The sequence below is a fragment of the Ischnura elegans genome, chromosome 1 (assembly GCF_921293095.1).
Source record: "Ischnura elegans chromosome 1, ioIscEleg1.1, whole genome shotgun sequence".
NCBI lineage: Eukaryota > Metazoa > Arthropoda > Insecta > Odonata > Coenagrionidae > Ischnura > Ischnura elegans.
Window position 1 is genome coordinate 13,363,066 of NC_060246.1, and position 24,126 is coordinate 13,387,191.

The 24,126-nt window shown below is 43.8% G+C and overlaps 1 protein-coding gene across 1 annotated transcript in view; it reads right to left on the reverse strand.

Moving 5' to 3' along the window:
• Positions 1 to 2,430: 2,430 nt before the first annotated feature.
• The window catches only part of LOC124154376 (zinc finger protein 423), a 721,523-nt gene continuing 699,827 nt past the window's right edge, over positions 2,431 to 24,126 (reverse strand). Inside the window, exons 5-10 of the mRNA XM_046528063.1 lie at positions 14,630 to 14,772; positions 10,605 to 10,929; positions 9,775 to 10,006; positions 8,495 to 8,625; positions 7,274 to 8,416; positions 2,431 to 5,940 (exon numbers count right to left, since the gene is read on the reverse strand). Of these exons, the coding sequence (XP_046384019.1) occupies positions 3,637 to 5,940; positions 7,274 to 8,416; positions 8,495 to 8,625; positions 9,775 to 10,006; positions 10,605 to 10,929; positions 14,630 to 14,772 (4,278 nt within the window). The 3' untranslated portion in view covers positions 2,431 to 3,636. The remainder of the gene's footprint in view (positions 5,941 to 7,273; positions 8,417 to 8,494; positions 8,626 to 9,774; positions 10,007 to 10,604; positions 10,930 to 14,629; positions 14,773 to 24,126) is intronic.

The following is a 24,126-nucleotide window of genomic DNA, read 5'->3' on the forward strand; positions in this document are numbered from 1 at the left end:
AATATCCCTCAGAAGGCCGTAAAAATCACCATTTTGAACAATTTATCTTAATTTAATCCGGCGGAAGACCTCCGCACCTCCCGCTTACCCTGGCAGGTATGCAATTCCCCCAAGCCCGTATTAGTTGCGCCTGAAACCCCCCTAGCCTTAAGTCCTGGCTGCACCCCTGTGAGGAGAAAAGGTGGATACAAAGGGACTTATTGTTAGTATGGGTCAGACAGGAAGGAACTGAGGATCATGTGATGCTGAAAAAGCGGGAAGATGATCCTGAAAATAAGAAGTCAGGTATGATAATAGAGGTGGGGACTTTCAATACCGCATATCATGCTTGCAGACTTAAGCTCTGTGGTAATTTACGCGGCTCCAGAATGTCGAAGCTGCTGATGATGATGTAAATGAATTGCAGTATTCATCTTGGTTCTTCTTCATCTGAGATTTATCAATCATTACAGCAACCTTGGATATTAGGGAAAGATTATACTCTCTACGCCTTCTTCAACAGCATATCTTACGAGGCAGAGGAGTGACACATGTGGCCCATGAATCTATTTTTAGCACAAATTTCAAAAGTATTAATTTGTAAAATTAGAGGCTCTTCTTTCTCCTTATTTATTTAGTTGAGGCTATGAAGAGTTTTTATTACGATTTTTATTATACATACCTTGCAATAGCTTTTCGGTAAGATGACACTGATGGAATCTATCTTTCAGTTTACTTTTCTGCGTACAAAGATTGTCTCGTAGAGTTTTTCCTTACAGTCTGTATGAAACTTGACTGTGAAGATGTTTTAATCAATTCCATGAATGAAATTGATAAAAATGACAAGCAATATAAAAATTAGTGTTTTAAAAGGTGTTCTATTTCGTGTTATTCCATAGCCTCAAAACATTTATCGGTTAAATGTCTCAAGAACATTTTATGATATTGCGACGTAAGGCATAGTTGCGCTTTAGTTCAAGATTTTATTTAGAGCATCATACCTATTCAGAATTTGAAATGAAAATTGCATAATTTACCTGTGCCTCTCTGCCAAATGCCTGCTCCGATTTTCTGATTGCTATGTATGGTAATCTCCGAACCCTTATCCACCTCCAAGTAAGAATTGCTGTTTTGTTTCCTCATATTTACTCCAAGATTCGTGGCATTTTAATACATACGGCTATCATAATGTATGCAATCATACTTGTTATAATCGATAATCTTCTCCAAGTACGCATACCCTCATTACCGTAAGTCCCTTACCTCCAGTTCTCGGTACATAAAATTCTTCATAATTTAATTTCTCTCACTTCCCATCCATTGCTTGCTCTATTTGTTTATTGAAGAATCCAACTAAGCTACCGCAAAATTTGATGCTGAATACTTAAATGATGTCGAATCACATGAATCACCGACCTTCCCTACTAAGTATAACGTAAGGCCACAAATGGTGTGTTGAGATACCATGATCTGGCTGACGAAGTTTGACCAACAAATCTCATTTGGATGTAGATTTATCCGACATAAAAGTGAACGTATCAAGCAGATGGCAAACCTTTTTGCAACACAAAAATTATTTATTTAAGGACATAATTAACGGAAAATATTTTAATTGATAGCTTTAGTTGAAATTTGCGCTCTGAAGGTGGCATTGGTACATTGATCATCGACATTAGATGGTACATTGTCTATGACTCTTTATCCCTAATATTCGTGACAGCATATTATGTGAAATACGTGGATTTTGAGCAAAGGTCTCGGGCAAAACAAATGCCGAAAAATTCGCCAGAGCCCGCAAAGACCAATTTTGCAACATCAGAGGAAAGAGAAGCATCGATACTTTGCTGGCAAATGAGGAAAATTAATTATTACGGTGCCCATAGAAACGCAGAGAGACAACGCAGGCTCTACATAGCCCGCACTTCATCCTATTCAGTTGACCATCAGCTCTCCCAAAATGCAAGTGCTATCTATATGAACGGTATCTGATGAGAGCTGATGGGGGACATTATTTTTTAAAGATAGAGAGATAGCAGACGGACTCACAAATCAAAATTTTCCCTAAAATAATGATCAATTTTTAAGCAGGTGCATCAAGACTGCACTAAAAGTGAGTTTAAGGCATTTTAACATAAAAGCCGTTTGCAAACTTTCTGTCAGTGGTAGACTTGGAAAGTTGGAGTAACTTTCAATTGTTGCCTCGGCTTCGTAACGCAACTCGTCACCTTTGACTTCAAAAATCAAGCTGACAGCGATGCATACTGGAAGCAGGCATTCCATTTTTAAATTAGAAAGCAACATTACTCTCTCGACCTCTGCAGACAGTAACGAAGACTTAAGGTAGGAAATTTACCACCAGAATTTTGTAATCTATGTTTCAGGACCGTCAGAGCCAATTCATTTTGAGAGCATCAAGGCAATGTTGAGGAGGTTGCAATAATCTTAAAAATATAATTTTAAGTAAAACTTTATTACTGATACTTTGGTTTCAAACAAAATACGGATTTTAATTATCCCACTGCATTAATTTGTCCAGAAATAATTTGGCAGCATTCAGTTTTATTTATGGAATTCTAACGTTAAATCGTGCTTCTACGGGCTTACCATATTATCTCCTGAATAAAGACAGTAAAAATGTACCCCTGTATCAATAACTTGAAAAATGCAGAATGTCTGTTAGGTTACTTACACTACAAGTAGTAAATTTACATGAGAAGGAATTTCTTTGCAATGACATTCAATTAATATTTGCCATTCTATGCAATGAGCTAGACAACCCATTTTACAATCAACTGTCTCCATAATGGAAATAGTGACAGGGAAAGTATTGAGTCATTAATGGACTATGTGCAGCAATGAATAAGTATAATGTGCCATTACGCTGATTTGAAACAAACGGGAGCACTGCTTAGCTTTCTTGGTCCCTATGATAAATTCTTCCACCTAACTGAACAATTTCCATTCACCAGAACAGAGAAAAAAACCAGGGCAATGCCTTCAGTCAAACGATTTGTACAACGTCTTAAACGCTTAAGAGCTATCATGAATTATGTCGTACAAATATGATGCATATTTATATACAATACACATTGCATGGATTTAAACTATAAAACAATAATAATAATATTTACACTATTACTGAACCACTGGATTAAACAATAAGGTTATAATATCACAACTTCATCAATCAACACTTTTCATCTACATAATGGAAATTTTAGCACTTCTTCTGCACAGAATATTAGTATAAGAACAAGGGACATCCAAATTTTTCCCTCGTCTTATATTCCAGGAGAAAAAGACTTGCATTCAACAATCGTCAACATTACTGACTGTCTGAATTAACCATTTGATGCATCCTAAAGGCCGCTAACGAAGTCAATCAATAACATACCTACGAGTTTCGCAAACTGGTGTCCACCGATGACTCTTTAGAAGAAGCTTACGGAATAGTGAAACAACCCAAAACACTCTTAAGTATTTTTTTCTGGCACCAATTACACCTGGAAGTCTTCACCAACAGTTAATAGTTTACCTTTGAATCGAGATTATTTGGAAACTGTTTACAATATATATATTATATATAATTTCAACTCAAAGATAGAAGACTCAAATTCTCTCCTAAACTACCAATTCTCAACAAAAACAAGTCGCTCACTATGAGTAACTGGCGCACTTATCGGCGAAAGATTCATTCTCAACATCCAGCGGAGACTCGGAACGTTTCTTGGCCGCCGGAGACGCGTCGTCTCCAGCCTCACTCGCTCTAGATCGCTTCTTGGCGCCGACGCTGTTCCCGTCACTGCCGTCGGCCGCTCCATCTTCTACACTCGTCGCTGCGGCCGCGCCTTCCCCGTCGTACGCTGCCGATTCCAAGTTCTCCAGCTCAGAGACCTCGTCGCCTTCTCGTTTCAGCGTCACTTCCACGTCCATGGCTTCCGCGGCGCAGGGCTCGCCTTCCTCTGCCTCCACCTCCTCTTTCACTTCCACTTTGGGCACCGTCCGGGTCTTGGATCCCAAGTCCATCGCCGTCTGCTCCTCCTCCCCACCGTCCAACTCGCGTTTCTGCATCTCGTCCTCCTCGTCCGGGTGCGAGAACATGTGGTTCTCCAACTCGGACCTGAAGAAGAAGCGCAGGCTACAGCGGGAGCAATCGTACGGCCTCTGCGCCAGACCGTGTCCGGGCATGTGCCTCTGCAGTCCGGCGGCCGCCGTGAACACCGCCCCGCACAGGTAGCACGAAAAGTTGGACCCGCCGGAGACGACGGCGCCGGCCGCGCCGCCCCCGGAGGAGGCGTCTCTCCCTCCGCCGACCACGGGGGCGGCGCCGAACGAGTGCTCGATGAGGTGCGCTTGCAGCCTGAGCGGGGAGTCCCACTCGGAGGGCGGAGAGCAGAGGTGGCAGGCGAGGTCGGAGGATGCGGGAGGCGCAGCCGGTCCCGCGCTCCCGTTCTTGCCCAACGCACTCCCCGCAGAGACGGCAGCCGCGCCGCCGACAGAGTGGCTGCCGACGTCGAGGAGATGGGCCGAGAGGACGTGGGCGCGTATCTCCCTCTCCGTGGGGAACCCTCGCTGGCACTTGATGCACTGGTAGGGGCCCGAATCCTCCTCGCCCGGTACTCCCCGGATTGTGGTGGCGCCTGCGCCCGCCGCCGCGCCGCACAGCACCCGGCACTCGGTGCAGACGGCCGGGAAGCCCTCCTCCACCCCGCTGTCCACGACCTCCTCATCGGAGAGCGGCCGCAGGCAGACGCAGCAGCTCCTCCTCTCCCGACCGACGGCCTGTTGCTGCGGCTGTTCCATCGGCTGGGTGGCTGCCTCCCCTTGCTGCTGCTGCTGATCGGATCCCCTCCGCCTCAGGTGGAATCTGGCGTGCATTCGCACCTCCACCTCGGACACGAGCGTCTGCCTGCATACCACGCAGGGCGTGGGGAGCGGGGGCGGCGGGGACGAGGGCGAAGAGGCCGTGGAGGAGGCGGAGGACGCGTTGGCCGCCCCTCCATTCCCCCCGCGTCCCGCCGCCGAAGTGGCGTGCCTCCTCACGTGCGCGTGGAACTCTTCCTCGCCGCCAATGGGCGCCTTGCAGACGCAGCACCCGCTCCCTTCCGGCACCTTGCAGTGCCGCGCCAGCTTGTGCTCGGCGAGCGCCACCGCGCTGCCGCACACCTCGTCGCAGATGACGCACTTGTGCTTGCCGCCAGTGCCCGAGGCCGCACCCGTGACTCCCGCCACGCCGCCTATGGCGCCCGTGGAGCCGGCGCTCACGGCGGCCGAGTGCATGGCCCTCGTGTGGGTCTCCAGTTCGGAGCGGGACTTGCACCGCTCGTTGCAGTAGGCACACTGGAGGCTCACGACGGCCACCTGGTGGGCGGGGTGCGGGTTGCTGATGGCCTGGTTGCTGCGCGACTCCTCCTCTTTGGCGGTGGGCCTGCCGTTGGGCAGGGCGGAAGGCGTCGGCTGAGGCGACGTCGGCGTCGAGGGGGCGGACGCCTTCTTGGGAGTGGTGCGCGTCTGTGACTTCTCTTGTCTCTGCGGCGGGGGTGCGGTAGGGGAGGCGGTCATGCCGTTGGTCATGTGGCCCCTGTGGGCTTCCATGACGTGCCTGTCCAGGAGGAACTCGACGTGGAAGGCTTCGTCGCAGAGGACGCACTTGAACTCCTTGCGATGAGTGGTCAGGTGGAATTGGAGTTCCAGTTCTGTGGGGAAGCTGAGGTGGCAGAAGAGACATCGGAACTGCGCGACGCCGTTGGTGGGCGGGCAGGCCTGCTGTTGAGCGTCTGGCGCCGCGGGAGGCTGCCGCTGGAGGGAGTGGTGTCGCCTCTGTCCTGACCACGCCGGCAGGAGGTGCACGGTGCGAACGTGGGCCACGAACTCTGGCTCCGACCGGAAGGGCGCCACATCAGCGCACACGGCACAGCGGTACAACTTGCACTCGTTGCTATGCTTCACGGCGAAATGGACCTGGGAATTAAGGGAAAATTTCATCAATTAGTTTATTCCATTTAATTTCTAATGAATAATTTAAATGAATAAGAGATCGTAGCACTTTCCCACAAGATTTTTTTAACGCGTTGTACGCATTAAAAAATCTCGTGAAAAAGTGCTACGATCTTTTATTTATTTAAATATGTCTAACTTCCACCAATTAGAGCCTGAATCTGTTGAACTTATTCAAATGAATAACTCTGAACAATATTGAAGTTATTTTTAACTCAATACGATCATCAAACATTTACTGCAATAAAAATTAAAGTTTAAAATTGGATTATACTTTTCTTCCCGTTGTAGTATCATATCGATCCAATACATATTTAAACTTTCCATGAAATGAAAGAGCTTCACCCAAAAACCATCAATCTGACACATTGAATCAAGAATACAAAAACTGAGAGCTCTCAGTTTTTGTATTCTTGATTCAATGTGGTTAATGCTCTCTGACATAAGTATATGCTTGATCAATCATTGATCGTCAACAACTTTTATGTTGACTCCATAATTTTGCGTTCAAATAGAAGCAATCAGTGTAACCGATGCTTTTGCGATTGCAGGATACAGAGTATATATATAAAGATGAGGAGTATAAAAATAATGATCGCTTCCCAAATTCTTATTTTGGTTTTCTGACAGCAGACTCAAACTTTAACATGTTTAAATATTCTTCTTTAGAACAGGTAAGTTGGAAAATTTCTGGCACATGCATTGCGAAAAAACGCGTGGATAACTCGAACGATCAGGTCCTGCCAAAGATTAAGCTGCATATGGTTTCCAAGCGGCAGCCATGTTGAGTGATAGCCGACGTCCCAGAGCCCAGCACGATCCTCTTACTCATAGAAAAGTAATGAATGATTCATTCCCTAATTACAAGGAAGGAGTTTAACCTCGAAAACACAGCTTCCATGGAAAATTACACCCGAGAAATACAGTGGAGGTGAAGGAAGAGGCTGAGACTAACATGAACGAATGGACTTCCGTTCCTCACGAAAGTGATCGGAAAGGAGAGGGGGAGGAAGAAACGCTCTATCTGGTACACACGTCAATGTTGACTACTCTAGAACTAGACTCAACTGGCAGTGACTGTGTACAGTGACTGTGAAGCTCTTCTCGTTGCCTGTTCATAAGCACTAGTCAAGCATGGCAGTCGACCGATGTAGCACTCAAATTCTATGGGTAAACCAGACATAAAGTATTGCCAATTACTGTGAGCAATGGTAGCAGGACATGAATATGATATGGAAATGATGACCATTCAGAATAGGAACTCTTCATTTCCTCACATTTCGTGAAGTTGCCTCACCTGAATGGACACTTTCGAATCGAACATCTCCTTGCAGAGTGCGCATCTGTAGAGATGGTGGGCGTGGAGGTCCATTAGATGCTTCTGCAGCTCGTCCGGCTTGGGGAACCTTCGCCCGCAGGACTGGCACCCGAACTCAGACGCCCCGCCGTTCGGGGACACCTGGAAGTGGGCCCCCACGGCGTGTCTCTCTGCTTCCGCCTCCGTCGAGAATTCCGCCTCGCACTCGGGGCAGCGGGTGCGGCGGTTGGGGGGCGGGGAGGCGGCCGGTGGGGAGGGACCGGCGGCAGAGCCCGCAGGGGACCCGCTACCCCCCGCGCTCCGCGGGTGCGGATTGCTCTTGCGGGAGCGGCGCCGCGTGAAGCCGGGGGAGGCCGCGACGGCGGTGGCGCATCCGGCTGCGGCCCTCGCCGCCGCCTCCTCGTCCTCCAGGTGCGTCTTGAGGTGCGAGCGGAACGACTCGAAGTCTGGCAGCGCGGCGTCGCACTGGTTGCAGAGCAGGGTCCCTGCCAGCGAGGACGGCTCTCCCTCGGGCGGGGTGCGCTGTCGCTTGGGCTCCGAGGCCTTCCGCGGCGACCCGAAGTCCGCCTTGGACACGGACGCCTGCAGGTCGCGAAGGCTCTTTGCGAAGGAGAGGAAGTCTGGGGGTGATTTGGCGGCCGCGTGCAGGAATTGGTGCGCCTGCTGCTGGAGCAGCCGGTGGCTGGGGTAGCTGGGGAGACTGTAGTCCTGGATCTTAACCTTGGCCTCCGCGTGGTTCTTGAGCTGGTGGTGGTGATGCTGGAAGTCCTGCTTGGAGCGGGACAAGTAGTCGTGGGGTGGTTTCTCGTGGGCGCGGGGCGGCTCGGGGCCTTCGGGCCTCGCCTCCGAGGAGGACTTCTTGCTGAGGTCGGTGGGGCGGAGCTGCTCCGGTGGCAGGGAGGGCGGCGGGGGCAGGGGGGCGGGCGGGGGAGGGGGGGCTAATGCCGGGGGCGGTGCGGAGGAGGCGGCGAAGGGGAAGGGGTGCCGCAGGTGGTGGTGCAGCGGGTGCAAAGGGGGGCCGGGGAGCGCGGCAGCCGGGGAGCCGAGCACGGCGGGGACGGTGTGAACGGCCAAGGCGTGCTTGTGGAGAGCAGCGGGCGCGTCGAAGCGCATGGTGCAGAACTCGCAGGAGAAGGGCATGAGGTGGAGGGAGGAGGAGGAGGAAGTGGAGGAGGGAGGCATGGTGGATGAGGAGGAGGAGGTGGTGGGGGAGGGGAGGCGGGGGCTGAGGTTGGAGGGGGGAGGGACGGGGGTGGGCCCGAGGTGCGGGAGGGCCCCCACCACACCCACCGCCGCAGCCAGCTCCCTCAAGTCACCGTTGAGAATCGATCCTGAAAAAAAGACAAAAGAATAATAATAATATAATATAAATTTATTCCATTTATATTCAAATATATGACATCAGAAAACACTTTAATAATTGTGGAATATATAGGTACCCCTGCTTGAATAGTTATGGGGCTACCATCTTACACTTTTTGTACAGGTCTGGTGCAAACATACATGAAAAGTAAATTTATTTATTTGTATTCAGTGAGTTTTTATCTTACCGATTGCATTCACTTGTGATATTTTAAAAATGTACACATGGATAACTAACTTTCTCACATAAACGCATAAGAATTAAATACATACAATACCTATACCTCTTATCGAAAAAGATTTTATGTCACCTTTCTTAACCTTAGAATATAGTAAGCATTTTAATTTTATTGCTATTGGGATAAACTCACTATCATTCCATGTACACACAATGAATTTTGTTAATTGGAATTATTCCCTCATATCGACCGCTGCTAGCCGCAAAGTAGTATCCCAAAAAATCATTTCAATCAGGGGTATCTAGCATTAAAAGTCTGGCAAATCGTAAGTGTTCAATGTGATACACATAGTATGTGAAATTTCGCCCATAAAATCATATGTTAGAATTCTATTTCACGATGGACGAATTTACAGATACGATTATATCATAATAAAGATTTTATCCGCATGCTTCAAAATTATTTGTATGTATTGTGGATTATTTATTAAATTATTTGGATGTATTGTTACATTTTGGATTTACAAAATTATTTGGATGTACTGTTATCCAATGAAAATGGTTTTTAATTTTGGGAACTCGAAAGAAATTATGGAAACTAAAATGATGACGTTGCAAGTTATTCGATTTTAAGTGTTGACAATCTAATTGAAAGCTTAATTATACGGTCATTTCCAATATATTTATCTTATATGGTCTAACAAATAACTCTGAGAAAAATAATTTCGCAGTAGATTACGAGCGAGTTTGTTTCCTCACCATTATCTTTAATTTGATCCACCTCCACGGATTTGACATTTTCACGCGCTCACAACGAGTCGCATATTTGCCGCAAATACCTATCACATAGCCTGAAAAATGCTTGATATGCTTGAATGTTCCAGGGTAGGTGTTGATCAGATGGGAGGAGAGAGCCAAAATAAAATGTGATTATTCTTACCGTGCATGGCCTGCACGTGGAGCTGCAGTCCCTCCATGGTGGTGAAGCTGTCCTTGGTGCAGTAGATGCAGGCCAGCTTGGGTGCCATGGCGACGGGAGAGGGGATGGAGGCGGAGCAGCTTCGCGGGGGCAGCAGGGAGGATGACGGGGGGCGGCCGCGAGGCCTCGGCGCCTCCGCGTGCACTGGCGACGGCGCCTGCGACCCCGGCGAGTGGTGAAGAGCCATGTGAGCCTGAATGAGCACAATCATACCTTAATTAGCACTAAAATATGTATCCATGACTACATACACATCTCTTATCATGGCATCAGTCACCACCAAGGTCATAAGGATCGTTGTATGGGGATGAGAAGAGCTCAGTGGTGCATTAATGATAAGTGGTTAAGAGTGAACTATAAGTCAACGACCAAGACTAAGCAAATTTTAAAAATTCTATCAACTATGCCGAGCGAAAAGCCAGTGGCGTAGCCAGGGGGGTTCGGGGGGTCCGGACCCCCCCCCCCCCGAAATATAAAAACACAATTATTTTTCTCCGTAAAATATAACAAGATATTGAAAAATTTTGAATTTACGAAATATTATTCCAACAAATGAAGTATTTTCGATTATTTAAGCATTAAAATTAGTTTAAAACCCTCTACTTAGTAGGCACCCTGTTTTTCAAAAATTTTCCCACCTGATTTTCGACCATCCCACCCACGAAATACCTGGCTGCGCCACTGACTTGAACAGCGCAGATGCCCTTAGTAAGGTGTCATGTGTTTCCATTCATAGCAGAGGGTAGTCGATGCGAATGATGGGAGAGGGGGTTCACACCCCCATTGCTCACCTGCAGTTCCTCGGCCTTGCGGAAGCCGGCGGCACAGTGGAGGCATCGGTGCGGGCTGGGTCCTCGGCTTCCGGAGCTGCTCCTGCCGGTGGCGGCCTCCGAGGTGGGGGTGGAGGCAGCCTTGGGGGCCGGGGACGTGGGCAGGGCCGTGGGGCCGGGGCTGGGCGTGCTCCCGCCCCCGCCATTCCGCCCCCCGCCCCCGCCCCGCTTGTGGGACTGCATGTGAGATGTGAGGGCGGCCGCCGTGTTGTAGCCGCGGTTGCACACGGTGCACTGGAACGGCTTCTGGTTGTCATGCGTCTTCATGTGGATTTTCAGGTGATCGCTGGAAAGAGAGGAGGGGGAAATGTATGATTCTGTCATTGGCGTAGCCAGGAGGGGGCACGTGCCATCCAAACCAATTAATTTTAGCAGAAAAATATTAACCTATAAAACACATTTATTCTACTCCAGTGATATTGCGAGGCATTTGATGAATTTATAGTTAGGATTTTACGAAGAACTTAAAACACTAATCTGATAAATACTGTATTTACATCTTTCACAAAAAAAGAGTGATTTATTAATATTCTATCATTATTTTCTTTGAGTGATGGTCAAGTTATTTCTTTGAGTAAAAGTAAATGACAATACTAATTTATTCCTAATAAAGCTATTTTTTGCTAAATGTATTTTGTAGCCTAGAATGTTTTAGCACAACAGCTTCCCGATGATCAACCATTTGTGTAATTTTAAGTGCCAAATAGCATAAAATATGATGATTCAGAGATAAAATGGAGGCTCCACCCCCCCCCTACCTCCCAGGTCGTACCCCCAACACATGGTCCTGGTCACTTCCCTGGTTTTTGTCCTTCATTTCAAGAAATTTTCAGCGTATAACGCAGAAGTGCCCATCGCACTAGTGCAAGAAAATGTTAAATTTATTATACTCATGTTAAATATTAGCATATGCAAGCACAACAATGCATACCGTCAACTCTGCAATTCAAAAGAGAATAAACACGATCACAGAAGTTCAATTTTCTTTCACTGAAATGCCCAGTGTACGTATATCAAGTGCAGCAAAAGTTTGATCGAAATTCCGGCAGAGATAATGTTTGCAATTGTGTTTCAAGAAGAAATGTAGTCCTCAAAAAAAGCTTCAACAACATACTCTAGAAAGCAATTTCTTGAGTAGTAATGTGCTAGCGCACACAGAGTATTAAGTGCTTTTAAGTTGAGCACATTTTACGAGCATAGATACCTGCAATTACTCCCAAATCGCAATCCTTAACGTTCGATTCTAGTGATGGTCGTAGGTAACTAAAGTTTCCTAGGCTTCAGAGGGGAAATTACCATAAAGGAGACTTGCAATAAGTTGGACTATATTAAGCGAAATATGGACCGCAGGCATCCAAAAATTCGTAACATGAAAGGGTGTTTATATCGAGCATAAAAAGCATGTGGTTAAAAGGCTCGGCGAATCTTCGCAATTAATTCATGGGTGTCTTTAACCATGAATAGCGCGCATCTAACTTTTTTTACGAATTGTCGTAGAAAAAGGCGTATATCATGCGTGATATTAAGGTAAATTCTATTTTAACATTATATATAGGAGATTGCAATCTTCAAATCCATCTCTCCCTTTGATCGAATAAAAAAAATCAAGATACGAATTGAAAGATTCGAGTCTTTATGCCACTTCCACCGTTTAAATCTTTAGAATAAAAAATATCAAATAACTCGGAACTTTTAAATAAATGCACATACTAATTAGGAAATATTAGCTACGTTAAGAGATCATTGTAAAGATAAATATATTTTTCTCTATCATCATTAACTTCATATGGAGGATTCAAGAAATTTGAGGGATTAGAGAGATTAAAAAACAACAGAACATTTGGCTTTGGACACGAAAAACTTAGAACCCATTCCACTCCAAGCCGTAGTTTAACGTTATCTGAAATATTTCACAAAACATGTATTCAGTACGGCTAATAATACTTTTGCGTCATCATCATCACTGGTCAACAATCCTAGGATTGGTTTGACGCAGCTCTACACTCAGTTCTCTTATCAGCTAATCTTTTCACACCTACGTAATTCTTCTCTTTCACATCTCTCTTTACTTGTTCCATATATTTTGTCCGTGGTCTTCCTTTTCCATTCTTGCCTTCCACTTGCCCTTCGACGATTGTCTTCATCAGGCCATCATGTCTCAAGATGTGGCCTATAAGGTTGTTCCGTCTTCTTATTAAGGTTTTCATGAGGCTTCTCTTCTCTCCTACCCTTCTTAGCACTTCCTCGTTACTAACTCGGTCGATCCATTTGATTTTCATCATTCTTCTGTAGCACCACATTTCAAAGGCCTCTATCCTTGCTTTCTCCGCTGCGGTCATTGTCCATGCCTCACTTCCGTATAGGAGCATACTCCAGATGTAGGTTCTTATGAATTGTTTCTTTACTTCCGTATTTAAGTTTCCCGCTGTAAGCAGGTCTCTCTTTTGGTGGAATGCTCTCTTCGCCTGGGCTATTCTGCTGATAATTTCTTTCTTGCTTCTCCCGTCACTAGTTATCTTGCTTCCCAAATAACAGAATTCATCCCCCTCTATCAGTTTTTGCCTCCCTATTTTAATGTTGGTCTTGACTTCTTCTCTTCTGCTGCATACTAAGATCTTGGTTTTCATCGTGCTTATTTTCAGTTGATATCTACTCATTACCCTACCCATATTAGCCAGAATATTTTTCAAATCCTTCTCTGTTTCTGCTATAACGGCTATGTCATCGGCAAATCTTAGCATGCTAATTTTTTCTCCATGGATATTCACTCCCAATTCCTTTTCTTTGATTTCATTAATGGCTTTCTCAATGTAAACGTTGAAAATTACGGGTGACAATGTACAGCCTCGTCGCACTCCTTTCTTAATTCTTGCTTCTTCACAGCTGGGCCCTGATTTTATCACGGCTACTTGGTTTTTGTATAAACTGTGGATGATTCTTCTTTCATTATAAAGAACCCCAATTTCCTTTAGGATTCCAAGCATTTTGCTCCAATCCACGTTGTCAAATGCTTTCTCTAAGTCCACAAACGCAACGAATGTTGGCTTGTTCTTTTCCATTCTCTTCTCTATGAGCAGTCTTAGGGCCAATATTGCTTCCCTTGTGCCTTTGTTTTTTCTGAATCCAAATTGGTCCTCATCCAAGTACTCTTCTGCCTTTCGTTCTATCCTTCTATAGATGATCCTTGTCAGTATCTTTGACGCATGTGTAGTAAGGCTTATGGTCCTAAAATCTTTGCACTTCTCCGCTCTTTTCTTCTTAGGAATAGGGATTATAATGTTCCTCTCGAAATCCTTTGGTGTACAAAATGACTCCATGGATATAAGGTACTTTGACGAAGTCACGTCTATTATGGTAAAATATATTTATTATTATAAAATTCATAATGCTATCATGGAAACGATCATGAGATAATACTTCATTGCATTAGAGACAGCTTCTCTGTTGCAACTGAAGTGATTTTATAAAAAGCCACAACGTAAAATATTTGCGGACGTTCTCACCTCTTTACCATCTAAATTTTTATTACTTAGACAGAGAATCAAAATGGCTTAACTATTATTAGATAATGCGCAGTAAAAAAAATCAGACGAAAGAGAGAACCCCGCACCAAAAAACAGCGTGAAATTGTATTATCTCGAATATTACGTGAAAAGATATAATTTCACGAATGTTGATTTGAAAACCCCACAGTTTTTACATTTTTACACTTGTAGTATTGATATGGCAAAAAATACATTGAATAAAAAAACAACCAGGGATCAATGAAAACTCCGTGGTTTAAATAATTAACTCAGATGGAATGTTTTTGTGTTACATGATGTTTTTAATAATAATCTGGATGCTGTTCTTTATGCCTAACCAAAATAGAAAAAACTAGCGAGCATAAGACTTATCGGGGTTAATCATTTTTGGAAGCGTAGAAATGGGCGCGTGCAATAGAAGGATCTAGGAAGAGGCGATCCGATGTCATCCACTCAGCTTACCTGCGTGAGAATGCAGACTCGCACTGGGTGCACCTATACTTCCGGTCTCCCGTGTGCAGCTTGATGTGTCGGTCTCGACTACGCTTGTGTTTGAAGAGCCGACTGCAGAACTCGCATCGGAAAGGCATCTGGTCGCTGTGAGTCTGCGAAAAAATCATCGGAGAATTCGATTAGATTCACACCGACATGCACAATGCCGAAACAATCGCTATACTACAATTTCAATAAAAAAATAAGTCGATGGCATTGAAAATGGCGGTGAGTTACCAAATTTGACAAGTGAAAAGGCATTCAAAAACTCGCCAACCCGAAAAGAATCTGATGATATATTTCAAGTGGGGATGGACGAATCCAGGATATTTGATTTTCGGAGCCGGATCTTTCGGATCGGATATTTTCGGATCCAAATGCATTTTCAAATTCCTGACGCTGAGATTCCCCCGATGATTGTTCAATCTCTTGGGAAGAGTCCAGTCTATATGCCAGTCGTATTTTGCCTTTTTTATTTTCCACGGCTGAAATTCTCCAACGTAACCTCTGCTAGAGCTTTCAAACAAAACGGTTCATGAGAAGGACAAGAATCGTATGCGACGGCGCATTCCAAGAGAGAATCGGAACTCTTTCCACCCTTATGTTGGGGCGTTGCATTCACTGAATCTATTATTTAAAATTTCGGATACAGATCCGATGTCTTCCACGACTTTGGATCCGATGTATCCGATTAAGGGCAATATCCGCGGATATTTGGATCCGAGGTATCCGATCCGACCATCACTAATTTCAAATTATGGATACGGTTAGATAGATTGCTAAGGATACAGTTGCCATGGGTGCCAAAAGTAAAAGCAAAAAGCACCAAAAATTACTTACAACAATTTTTTCCTGAGCCCTCCTAATCAGTCAGTGAGTTAGTCGATGGAAAGTGGAACGGAATGAAAAAATAGAGAGAATGGACGAACAGAGGGGAATTTTTAACAATTGTGACCTCATACACAGAGACCGATGCGCGCGCTATCTACATTGGATTTTCTCAGGGATTTCATTCATGAACCTCGAAGCTGGGCCACTCAGTCATCCAGCGAAGACGTCTCGTCCATTCACGCATCTGGAGGGTTCCACTCCAAATCCTGGCGACGCCCTATGTCTACTCAGCCTAGTTATGCAATTTTATTGATGCTCGACAACAAATTCTTTCAAGATGTTATGCAACGCGAAAAGACGACTGAATTCGATAAATTAAAACGTTGTCGGCTCGTTTGACCCCGGTTGTAATCCATTCGTTTATCGCGCGCTAGAACACAAGAGAGGTCCATAAATCTATCACTGTGGGACATGAACTTTATTTTATCCCGCTGACCTCATCTAAAAGCTGGTTCTGCGCGATTCCCACGGTGTCAAAAGGGAACTCAAGCACCATTCACCTTTCTAAAAAGTCTCAGTATATCGTATATCTATTACGATATAATCCCTAACTCGCTTTTAAAAAATAAATAAAAATATTTTTATTTATTTTTTTTATCGCATACATTGGACTAGGACGGGTTTGAATTAAGTTTTGGGCTCAAGAAATCCGTGCCGCAATATTTCACTGCATGTTATAATTATGTCTTTCTCCACCTCTCATTATCTCCGCCCTGTCTCTAAATTTTCCAATGCGGTATATTTTCAAAATCATTTGAAATATCCCTCTCACAAATCACCATGCAGACATAATGGTAACTCTAAAGATATACAGGCTGCCGAAAAGACCTCTTAACTCTAATATATCGTCTAATAAAAATGAGGCGAACCGAAATGCACAAAGGAAAAGATCTCAAGAGATAAACATGAAGTGGCAGAGATTGCTGACAGCTATCAGATGCAGGTACTACATACTCGCCTTTGAATTATATCCAGACTTAGCAATCTACATAAAAAAGCACTAACTGGCCTTATTATTTTCATAAACCACTATTCAATGGAGATCGTGATGGCTTAATAATGTATAACGTGCTTCATTCACCGATAGCATAAGACGTGATTTCAAATAGTGCGGCAGATTGAGGGAGTAACTACCACTTTGACAATTAGGAATTCATGTGGTATATTTCAAATCAGCCGCGCGAACGACATGAGGTCAATTAGACGTGACTGATAATATCTGCTAATAATAGTCATCGGCACATGGAAACTCCTTTTACGGCCGTCAGCAAATCAGCGCAAAATTAATGGTATTATTTCCTTCTCGTGTAACACAGGGCACACACATTAATAAATATTTGATGCATTCCTGGTGAATAGATTGCGTGAAGATTTCTCGGGATGGCCTCCGGGTAAGGAATTCCATTACTGGCGACGTTTCGATGTCCAACTCGGCCATCATCCCCAGGGCTATGAGAGTCGAGTGAGAATTTTGACCTCCTTATTACTGAGAAGTGACGGAGTGACTGAATGCAAGCAGATCAAATTTATCACTCGACTATCAATAGCCCCGACATGAGGACGATGGCCGAGTCGGTCATCGAAACGTCGGCAGTAATGCAATTCCTGACCCGAAATCTTTACGTGGTGCACATGCTGATGAAACAGGTTTCGTGAATACAGAATTCATGGAAAAAAAAGAGTTGGCCGTGGGACACCGTGTGAGGTGTGTACGTAGAGAGAGAGGAAAAGAGAGAAAGAGACAGAGACACTTAGGCGCTCACACAATTGCAAGAAGCCGAAAGAGGAGGTTGAGGGGGGTAGAGGGGGGTTGAGGGGGAGTCGGCGAGTACTTTTGATCTTTTAGCCGCGGAGGTGCAGGTGGGCGACGGGGGAGTGAGAGAGGGGGAGTATGTGAGCGTGCTTGCAAATGCGTTTGGCCGAGTGCACTAGCGGTCCAAGGGTGTCGCGACCTCTCTCAACCCCTCCCCCACCCCCTAAAATGCAGGTAGCAGAAAAAGTGAAGAGCGGAACGAGTAGCGAGGATTTCAGGAGAGATAAGGAAGGCCCTGCTGGGAGGGAAGGCATCGCGGTCTCCATCTACGCCACTGCTGCTAGGGCACCGCGAGGGAAACCCAATCCCCGCCACCCAAACATGGCAGCTCCTGCTCCCCTGCGGCATCCTTAATTGCGAGTTCAATGGCTGGGTGACCCAGAGTGCGTCAACCAATCTGAGTGAATCATACGCATCTTAACTTTGTAAATTTTTCGTATTATTAATATTTATTTTATTAACCCTTTATAATCCAGAGCTGCTAAAGGGAGAAATCAAATTTCAAGATTTTTCCTTTTGAAACCTTGAAAATTTTGCACTCAATCATAATTATCGAGGCAGATCAACATTTCATCATTAAAATCTACACCATAAAATAATACGTAGTTCAGGTATTTTCTAAATAGAGCTAACAATTTATACGTTTTTGATGTTGCTTTGAAGCAACATTGGGTTATAATGGGTTAAACTTATATGTGAGGGGTTTGAATCCGGGGATTGTTTCACGTCTGCGGCATTACTTTGTGTAAACTCTCATACACCCTCATAGACTACTTGATTCAAAAGTGAAAATAATGAAGAATCTAAAAATTCGACGCCAGATTCCTCTCTGCATTGAATCCAAAAGAACACGATCAGTGATGTCAGAAGTCTTTGAAAAAAGGATAAAATTTTATCTCTTAATTCTGAAACCAACGTAACTTTGTAAATTTTATATATCATTAATTTTAGTATCTAAATTATATGTGAGGGATTTAAATCCATGGATCGATCCACGTCGGCAGCATTACTCTATGAAAACTCGAAAATTGGTGAAGAAAATCCACTCTATGCAGTCCACAAAGAAACCTTCATTTCCAACTAAGGTTTCCACCCGGATACGCCAAGTTACCTTGGTAATGACATGAGAGAGTCGAAACCGGAGAATAACGAGTCGGTGTGGAACGTACCAAGTAACTTTTATTTTCTTCATCTGGGAATCTTTGCCCGTTTCCTTCTGGATCAAAGTGAACGACAAATGAACCAGAGTGAGAGGTGTTGAGTGAAAATTTGTCCCTAAGTTTCCTGGATATCAGACAAATACTTGTACCACTTATTTTTTATCAGAGCGCGACCCGCGTTTCAACGAATTATCATCATCTTCAGGCGCAAATATTTGAATTATTTATTTTTTATTTTTTTTAAAGACCGAATTTCTAGCGCCTTGTTTGACGTCTTCTTCGATACGACAGCTTCGACGCCAATCTCGCCAGCATCTTCAGGTCGGAAGAATTTCAAACAACACGGTGAATTCCCGAAAACATGAACGCATCCACTTCTCGCCGCGGAATCCTTCGTGAGAACCCACGGAAAAATTCCTTTTTTAACACCAGTCTCCGGGCTTTTAAATTACTAGTCACATTTAGATGATCGACATGCAATGTCAGGCTCAGTGGTTCTGAACTATCCGGGGAGAGTGCAAATATTCCCTCAGCTCTTCTTATTGCACCCAAGTTAAGCAATGAAATTGCGCCTCCAGTCATCGGAGGCGTTCTTGGTAGCGGAGCTACATTAAAATAATGTACTTGATTTATCAAATCGGCAGCCACTCGTGATCAACGAAGTACTTATACAATAATTAATTATTGGTGATATAGAGCGAATAAGAGAAGAAGTAACTAGTGAACAAAAAACCGATTCAAAGTTTCGTCACCGTTATTAGCGAAAATGGTACTTTAACAGGAATAAAAACTAAATTACCACTTTTTATATGGATTTGAAAAGTCATCAAAGTGTTCCACGAAATTAATGCCAGGATCCGTTTCTTTTGAGGTGGACACATTGGATTTGCTGTGTACCATGATAAACTATCTGATTCAAAAGTGATAATAACGATGATTCGAAAATGCGACGGTAGATTCCTCTCTACATTGAACCCAAATGGTCATGATCAGAAATGCCTTTTAAAATGCTTACAATCTCTTAAAACTGAAATGATATGGACTTCGTAAATTTTACGTATAGTTAATTATAATATTTCAATTATATGTGAGGGATTCAAAAGGTTTTTAAAATTTAATTACAGCATGAAGTAATAATTACACAAAGCCACGCCGCAAACTATTCACCTTAATGAAATTTAATGATATTGGACCAAATTTATTCCAGCCGCATTAAAATAATCTTCTTGATTAATCAAATCTTTGGCCACTCGTACTAAACGAAATACTTTTACAATAATTGTTTTTGATGTAGAGCGAATAAAAGAAAAATTAACTAGTGAACACAAACCGATGTAAAGTTTCGTCACTGCTATTAGCAAAAATGGTACTTTAACCAGAAAAAAAACAAAAATTACGCCTTTTTATACGGACTTGAAAAGCCATTAAATAAAATTGCAACTAAGTAGCAAGCTATCAACGGACAAACCATCATTTAAGTTGATTAAAACTCAAGTCTAATTTGGACATAGATGACTACAACGAACGGGAAAATCTAGAGACTCCCTCGCAACGAAAGAGAAAATTGCCATCTGGGAAGATGAGGGACAAAAAAGATATGCAACTGGGAAAAAAAAATAATTCGGATGTGAAAGCAATTAAAGATGAGCGGACTTTCCGTGGCATCGAAATAATAAGTCCTCCAATGGATATGGACACGGATCTAAAGAAGAAAAAAAAGAGGGAGATGGCCGCTCGATGGGCAGCAGTGAAGCTTGTTGACCTGTGGAGGTATGTCGGTGCAGCGGCGACTTAAGGGGGGATGTGGGGGGGGGGACTCCTTTGGGAGGGGGGACGGTGGATTCCATGAGATGTGACAAGAATGCACTTCAAAAGGAGAGGGGGGAGGAATGGTGGGAGGGGCTGGGGCAGTGGGAGGAGGAGGAGGAAAGCAGAAAAAAGTTGAAGGTTGAGAAGCGAAGCAGAGTAGGTAGATACGACACAGAAGACGAAAATAGGCAGATAATATGTAAACTTGGAATGAAAAGGGAAAATTCTTATTATCAGGAATATTACGACCAAATATACAAGAAACAAAAAGAAAAGTGCTCCAAATTTCACGAATAAGCAAGAAATACAGGCCAAAAATAAAGTTGTACCGATTCATAAGTGGTAGTAGGCAAAATGTTCTCGAAACCTAGATTTCACCAGCAGTAATTGGACTGGTGAGAAAAAAATCATTGATTAACCAAGGGTAATCCGGTTGGCTTATTATTTTTCAGTTAATTATGAATATGAGTGTGGCAAACTGGATAGGTAAACAAAAGGTTGTCCTAGTAATAAATTAAATTCTTCTTGGCGTATATTTCAGCAAATTGCGAGTTTCAGACCTCTCGTCATGCTTATATTCATGGAAATTTTTTTCAAACAAAACTAGGGTGAGTTGGGAAAGTTTAAGATGCTAAATGCAATGAAAATTGCCAAGGAGGCTCTATTGCACGCCAACCTTATTGCCTTAGAGTACCAACCACCTTAGATATTCATCTTAGTCATTGTATTTAACAATAAAATGTCATAGAAAAGAATTTGTGAGAAGGTTTTAAAATTTTGGTGTTGGAACTGAACCACGATAGTAAAATGGTTTAGCGATGTGAAAAACGTCAGGAAAGTAAAAAATAAATAAAAACGCACAAAGAGCTTCACATGTTCTTTAAGAAAAGTCATTTTTTGTCAAATTCAACCAACTAGTAAGAATAAAGAACCAAAGCTTTGCCATAGGGTTTTTCACGAATCTCAGGCGAAACAATTTTTACGTATTAGAAGCTCGTTTCCCTTTCTTAGGATTCTTAAGATTTGAAACAAGCTTAACATTTCAGTATTCCATTAACCTCATTAGAGGAACTTGCATTCAGTTTTGGAATCTCATAAATGTATTCATTTCTTTATAATTATGAAAAAAAGGCTGCCGGTTTGTATTCAGATTTCGTATTCCGCCGTAGTGCGAAATAAAAATAATAATAAGATTTCAAAAACCCAAATACGGAACACTAAAACCGCTAGAGACCATCCAAATGAAAAAAACCTAACCCATGATATTTGCCGTAATATTACCTCGTCACAGTGCGTGATATTACTTTGGGTTGTCTTTCAAATGCAAGAAGAGAAAAATGGGATGCACAGATGACTGCTTGAGATCGTAGAAAATACTAAACGAAAGAGAAGTTATTTTGAGACAGCGTAGCTCGCGTAGTGTTCAAAAGAAAGGAAATATATTAAAAAAACTTTACAAACTAGAATGAATGGCGGCACAGAATGGAAGTACGATCCGTTCAACTCAGTTGGGGCGCGAAAAAAATTCCCCTCCTCTCTCTAAAAACACGAGTGAATCGATAAATTTCCAACGCGATTTCGCAGACAGAACAAAAAACTATGAGGCTCAATTCAATGCCACGAAGGGAGTAAGGAGGAGTGGATTTACAAGTGCGAATTATAAGTGAATCAAAAAGAAAGGAAGGTTGCTTTAGAGGAAAAAAAAACAGGAAATCTTTGGCGAGTTGAAGTTGGAGAGAGGAATGGCTGGGGAGTATGAGCACAAAACCAAAGACATGGCGACGGCGGAAAGATTTAAGGTCGCGGGAGGACGAGAGCGAGCAAGATTTCGAGATGAGGTAAGATGAGGACAAATGCGCTGAGCTGGCGAAAGAATAAGAACGACAAATGAATGTTGAATTTTGACGGTCGAAAACATTTTTCTCGGCAGGCGTTGGGTATGCTGACGTGATCAAACATTTGGCTTGAATGATCTCTGCATTTCTTCAGGGTTATCTTCCGCGCTAGCTTGTTTGTAGACAATAGTTTCGCTGGCTATCCTGCCAGCGTCTTCAGGTCGAAGGTGTCGGCTGTTGGTTTCTGCCTCGCTTATACACCGTAGGCTGGATGGGAGCCGCCCTGTGATTGGCTGTCTGAGCCAATATATATATAAGCGAGGCAGAAACCAAAAGCCGACATCTTCGACCTGAAGACGCTGGCAGGATAGCCAGTGAAACTGTTGTGAGTAAACTTCTCTCGGGTTTCCCACCGGGTTAAAGGCTTCATAATGGCCGACGTTTCGAGCTCCGACTCGGCGCTCATCATCAGGGCTACTGGATGCTGTGATGCGGGAATGGGCCTGCTTATATGCTGCCCTCCTCCGGTCAGGTTCCTCGGGATTGGCTGGTAGTTTCCCGCCTGGTGGGGCTGACTCCGGATTGGTCTGTCCGTCGTATCGTCCTTTCCCTGTATTCGGTCAGTCTTTTCAGAACGGGTTTCCAAGTGCTGCTAAGGGAATACCCTGAATCGCGATTAAAGTTCTTCCTCTCCAGTTTAATTTCGATGGCTTCTTTGGTGAGACGGTCCCAAAAACTTTTGGCATGACAAAGTATCTCTGTTTTTTCAAATTGAATTTTATGGGCGTGTTCGACACTATGCTCAGCAATGGCAGATTTTTCTAGCTGACCAAGCCTCAGATGCCGCTTATGTTCTTTAAGCCTGGTTTCAATGGTGCGGCCAGTTTCTCCAATGTATGCCTCACCGCACTCGCAGGGGACACGGTAGACACCAGGAATCTTGAGACCGGCTGGGTCCTTCGCTCGTACCAGCTGTTCCTTCAATTTCATGGGAGGCTTGTGGATGGTCTCGATGTTGTGCCTCCTGAGTATCCTCGAAATCTTCCCCGAAACTGATGAGACATAAGGCAGGCACGCTCTTGCAACCGGCTTTTCCTTGTCCTCTATATGGCGCTTATCCCGTGGTTCGGAGGTCCTTTAGGTCGAAACGTCGGCCATTATGAAGCCTTTAACCCGGTGGGAAACCCGAGAGAAGTTTACTCACATCATTCGCCGGGAAAGCATCAAATCTTTCTTCAGTGAAACTGTTGTTTACAAACATGCTGACGCGGAAGATAACCCTGAAGAAATGCAGAGATCAAATCATCGCCGCGGAAATCTAAGTTCTAACATTTGGCTTGAATTTGTTACACCTAATACTTCGCTCATTTATTTATCTTGCATCTGAAATTTATGTTAAATGAAACTAAGGTGATAAATTTAGACCGAGAAACATTTATATCTACATCTACATAATACTCTGCGAGTCACCTCTAGGGTGTTTGGCAGGGGGTGATCAATCACCAGCGTGCAGCTTGCAATAGGATTTCCACAAGCACACCACACGGTGTGCATGTCCTATTGCATGCTAGCTAATGCTAAGCGAAATAGCGGGATTTGCATGTGATTGCTGTTACATGTGAACAGCATGTTTATTTCGATACTAAGCAATTTAAAAAGTGAGGCTTTGGGTTTTAGCACAACCTTTAACGCGGAGATATTCAACTCAGTTGCAGTTCCATATTTAAGGCAATAATTATCTATTTTAAGTCTTTTTTATCACATACAACATGAAATGAGTGTAAATAAAACAAGTATGAAAATCAGTTATGATACAAAATATGTATTCTATAGAAATATCCTTTCAAATGTGACTTAAATGATATAAATTTAAATGTCAATCCATCCTTAGCTATGAAAACAGTAAGAAGTCCTCCTCCAAAATTGATTCATGGTGGCTAAGTTGTTGTGGTGAACGGG